Source organism: Boleophthalmus pectinirostris, unplaced genomic scaffold (assembly GCF_026225935.1).
Source record: "Boleophthalmus pectinirostris isolate CB_2022bp ecotype Guang Dong unplaced genomic scaffold, ASM2622593v1 HiC_scaffold_1, whole genome shotgun sequence".
NCBI classification, from domain to species: domain Eukaryota; kingdom Metazoa; phylum Chordata; class Actinopteri; order Gobiiformes; family Gobiidae; genus Boleophthalmus; species Boleophthalmus pectinirostris.
The window spans coordinates 16,269,849-16,273,200 of NW_026570970.1; the positions used below are offsets into that span (position 1 = coordinate 16,269,849).

General features: G+C 33.6%; 1 protein-coding gene across 4 annotated transcripts; it reads right to left on the bottom strand.

Moving 5' to 3' along the window:
- Nucleotides 1–59: 59 nt before the first annotated feature.
- LOC110166659 (uncharacterized) lies at nt 60–2,791 on the bottom strand. Of its 4 annotated transcripts, XM_055154066.1 has the most exons (7): nt 2,439–2,791; nt 1,749–1,829; nt 1,632–1,666; nt 1,361–1,526; nt 396–510; nt 234–291; nt 60–161 (listed from the first exon to the last, which is right to left on the bottom strand). In XM_055154066.1, the coding sequence occupies exons 1-7, from the start codon at nt 2,506–2,508 to the stop codon at nt 93–95; spliced, it is 594 nt and encodes a 197-aa protein (XP_055010041.1). In that variant the 5' UTR covers nt 2,509–2,791; the 3' UTR covers nt 60–92. The 4 variants fall into 4 exon arrangements, with proteins under 4 accessions (XP_055010041.1, XP_055010034.1, XP_020787603.1 ...); XM_055154059.1 differs by having other exon boundaries at nt 1,361–1,666; XM_020931944.2 differs by having other exon boundaries at nt 1,361–1,666; nt 2,287–2,454.
- Nucleotides 2,792–3,352: the final 561 nt, after the last annotated feature.

Here is a 3,352-nt window from a genome sequence, read left to right on the forward strand (position 1 = left end):
AGTACATGAGATAAGATGCCAGCAGAGACAATATTACCATTGTTACAGCACAAGCAGTATGTGAGGAAGTTTAACCAGTTTTTGTTGTATTATTAGTTAGAGTAAATGTGATGGCTGTTCCTGACTTGACTTTCCAGGCAGTTTTCATAGATGTCGTGTTGCTGAAATGATAAGACACACAAAGTATTTTAAGAAATTAGCTTCAGCATGTAATTTTTATCTAGTCTTGTTACCTTCTCAACATGATAGACAGTGTTTACCGTTTCTTGTGCACAATGCTGTCTGTTGCTGCTACAAAGAAGAAAACAGGAAAGATGAGTGTAATTTTATCCTCAGTAAAAGTGGTGCCAAACTTCTAATTATATTGACTTTATGACGATAAGTAGAAAACTTACTGTCTTTGTCGTTTGTAGAGGAAAATAATTAAAGGAACAACAGCAATAATCCCAACACAAATGACAATAATTATGTATACAAGTATTGAAGATTTTTGTCCAGCTTCTTGTTCATCTAGTGAAAAAAATGGAGTGTGATTTTTTTAATAAACATTTATAAAAAACTAAAAGGCATTCCATGAGATTTTTCAGCAACTAAAATTAAACAATTCACTTGCAGCCTGCAGCTTGTTGGCTTCTCATAACACATTTTTGAAGCATGATATATTACTACAGAGAAATATAACAATAAAAAATGATGCTGAAACTATTTTTTGCCTCAGATACAATAATTTAAAAGCAGAATAATGCCAGCAAACCCTTTCATGGACCGTATAATTAAAAGCCATGAGCTAATGTAATAAATAACAGAATGAAGCAATAATTAGCCAGAAAAAGTTACTTATTCAACCCTTTACTGGTCAGAAAACAAAAGGCTGCCCACTTTTGCAAATAAAATGTGCCATTGATGAATTTTAAGCCCCAAAATATTTTGTTCCAGCTTTCATATATTGAATGATAACTCAATATAGCAATTATCATGATATCATGGCACAGTCATTTGGTCAATTAAGTGATTAATTGTAGTTGTGTTTAATGTCTCACGGTGCATAGTTTGCACATGTTCTTCTCATGTGTTTTTAACTACAAATGGCAAATCAGCTAACATAACCTGACCTATTGTATCAGTTATTTTATTGATATTATGCAAGAATAACGCAAGAACTAAGTAAGATGGAGTGTATGTAATTTGCCCTTTTACATGATGAATATAGTATTTCTTTGCATTTCTTTGTAAATATTGTTGCTTTTTAACTTGCGTCAGCTTGTGATTTTGTCTGTGTACTTGTTGAACACATCATATATAATAATCATATACCATAGATTACATATAATAGATAATAAAAACATTATAGTTCACGCACCAGTGATTTTAAGTTTCCAATTCATTGTCCAGACTCCTGATCCTGTTGTGGTCTCACACATGTAGTTCCCAGCATGGTCCCATACTGCTTTCTTAATGGTGAGTGCGTACAGTTGGTCTTCAGATAACGTCACATTTATTTGGTAGTGGTATGCTTCAGGGTACCACTGGGGGGGGTTTGATGGAGCAAATATTAAAAGTTTGGTGTTATTCTTGAACCATGTCATCTGGGTGAGTTTATCAAGAGACTCATTTTTACAAGGCAGGCTGACCTCTCCTCCAATAACGACAGATTTTGTGTTCATCTCTATTAAGGAAAGCAAAAGTGTGATGAAAAGTATGACGATTGCAAAATATAGTATTTATACTGAAGTTGTGTCACGTTATACCTGTCTTTGCTGCAATACAGAAACAGGAATATGACAAGATGGTTATCAAGCAAAAAACCTTGTAAGAATTTTCCATTACACCTAGAACGTCAGTGTTTTTTATTAGTAGGTGGTAGTTATGCAAAATGTTAAATGCTGTGATTATATGAAATTAAAATGCCTGTCCATGCTCTCCACTTTAAACATCTCATAAGCTGAAACAGATTATATCAAAGCTCAATAAGGATAACAGACTTTAGCACGGTTTGTTTGTGTTTAAATATGTAGGATCAGATTAAATATGTGTTTTTATTACAAACAGTGGCTTCAGCATTTAACAAAACTCAAGCACTCTTTTGTTTTGGTCCTGAGTTAAAGTCTATATAATGTTTATCTTGCTATTGCATTGGAAAAAAACAGGTTAAAGGCTTAAACAATCAGGGTATTAGTTAAAATATTCGCTACCTTTCTTCTACAAAATAACGTGGGAGCTGATCTAAGGAGAAAACCACTTTCACATGGTTTATGAAGATTTAGCAAAGCGAGAAACCACACTTACCTCCACAAAGAACTATGTCAGCGCTTCCCTCAGTGTGCAACTATATTATAAATAATTATAAAGTGATACCAGTCTGTCAAAGAGCTTCAGAGAGTGCACTAAAAGTAGCCTGTTTCTATCTGTTTAGTAATGTGGCAGGTATAGTATCATACCATTGTCACCCACAGAAGAAACTGTTTCCAGGAAGTGGAAAAAAGTGGTCTGAACTGATCTACAAACCATAACTATGCACTAAGCGGTTATATACCACTGCAAAGGGGGGAGTACTAACTATATGTATATATACACTTTTCATTTGTTTTGCATGTGATTCAACAAGTAAAATGAAAATCTGAATAACATTATACATTTGTTTTGTAGGTGGGTTATATATGCTAGTATGCATCTTATACTGTATTATCTTTGTTAACTATAAACTATTGGCCAGTGATTATGAGGAATCACTGAATAATACATAGGCTACTATATTGCTTTATTTATTTAAACTGAACTAAATTACTCTGTTAAATGACTATGCGATAAAGAACATCACTGTGTTACAATTATAAACCCAATAAGAACCCTACAATGAATGTGCTCACTAAAAGGCTCCTGGTCTTTCACTATCAAAATGGCTCAAGTCAGGTTTAACTTTATGCAGTTGAAGAAAAATATGTATTGTTCTATTCAATAGTTGAATGCTTCCCTCTAGTGGTGATTATGAGTACAACTCCAGAAAAATAGTTCTGGTGTTTTTCAGGGTCTACAAAGTGAAGACATACTCCCAGATTGGGGGCAAGAGCCAGTTTTCTTATTTCCAAATGTTGAACCTCATCATTAGTGACTAGACTCTAAACATTCACAAGATAAAATATTTAGTTTTGAATTGTTTGGAACAAGGCCACAGTGACCACACTCAACTTGAAACTATGGAAACAATGTTCTGATGTCATCTGCAAACCAGCAACTATTCACAAATTAACTTGTGTAACGTTTGTACATACTTTGCAGAAATAAGAAAAAGAAATTGTCCTTGTGTGACTTTTTATTGTATTGGTTCATATTCCAAAACATATATTGCCACACA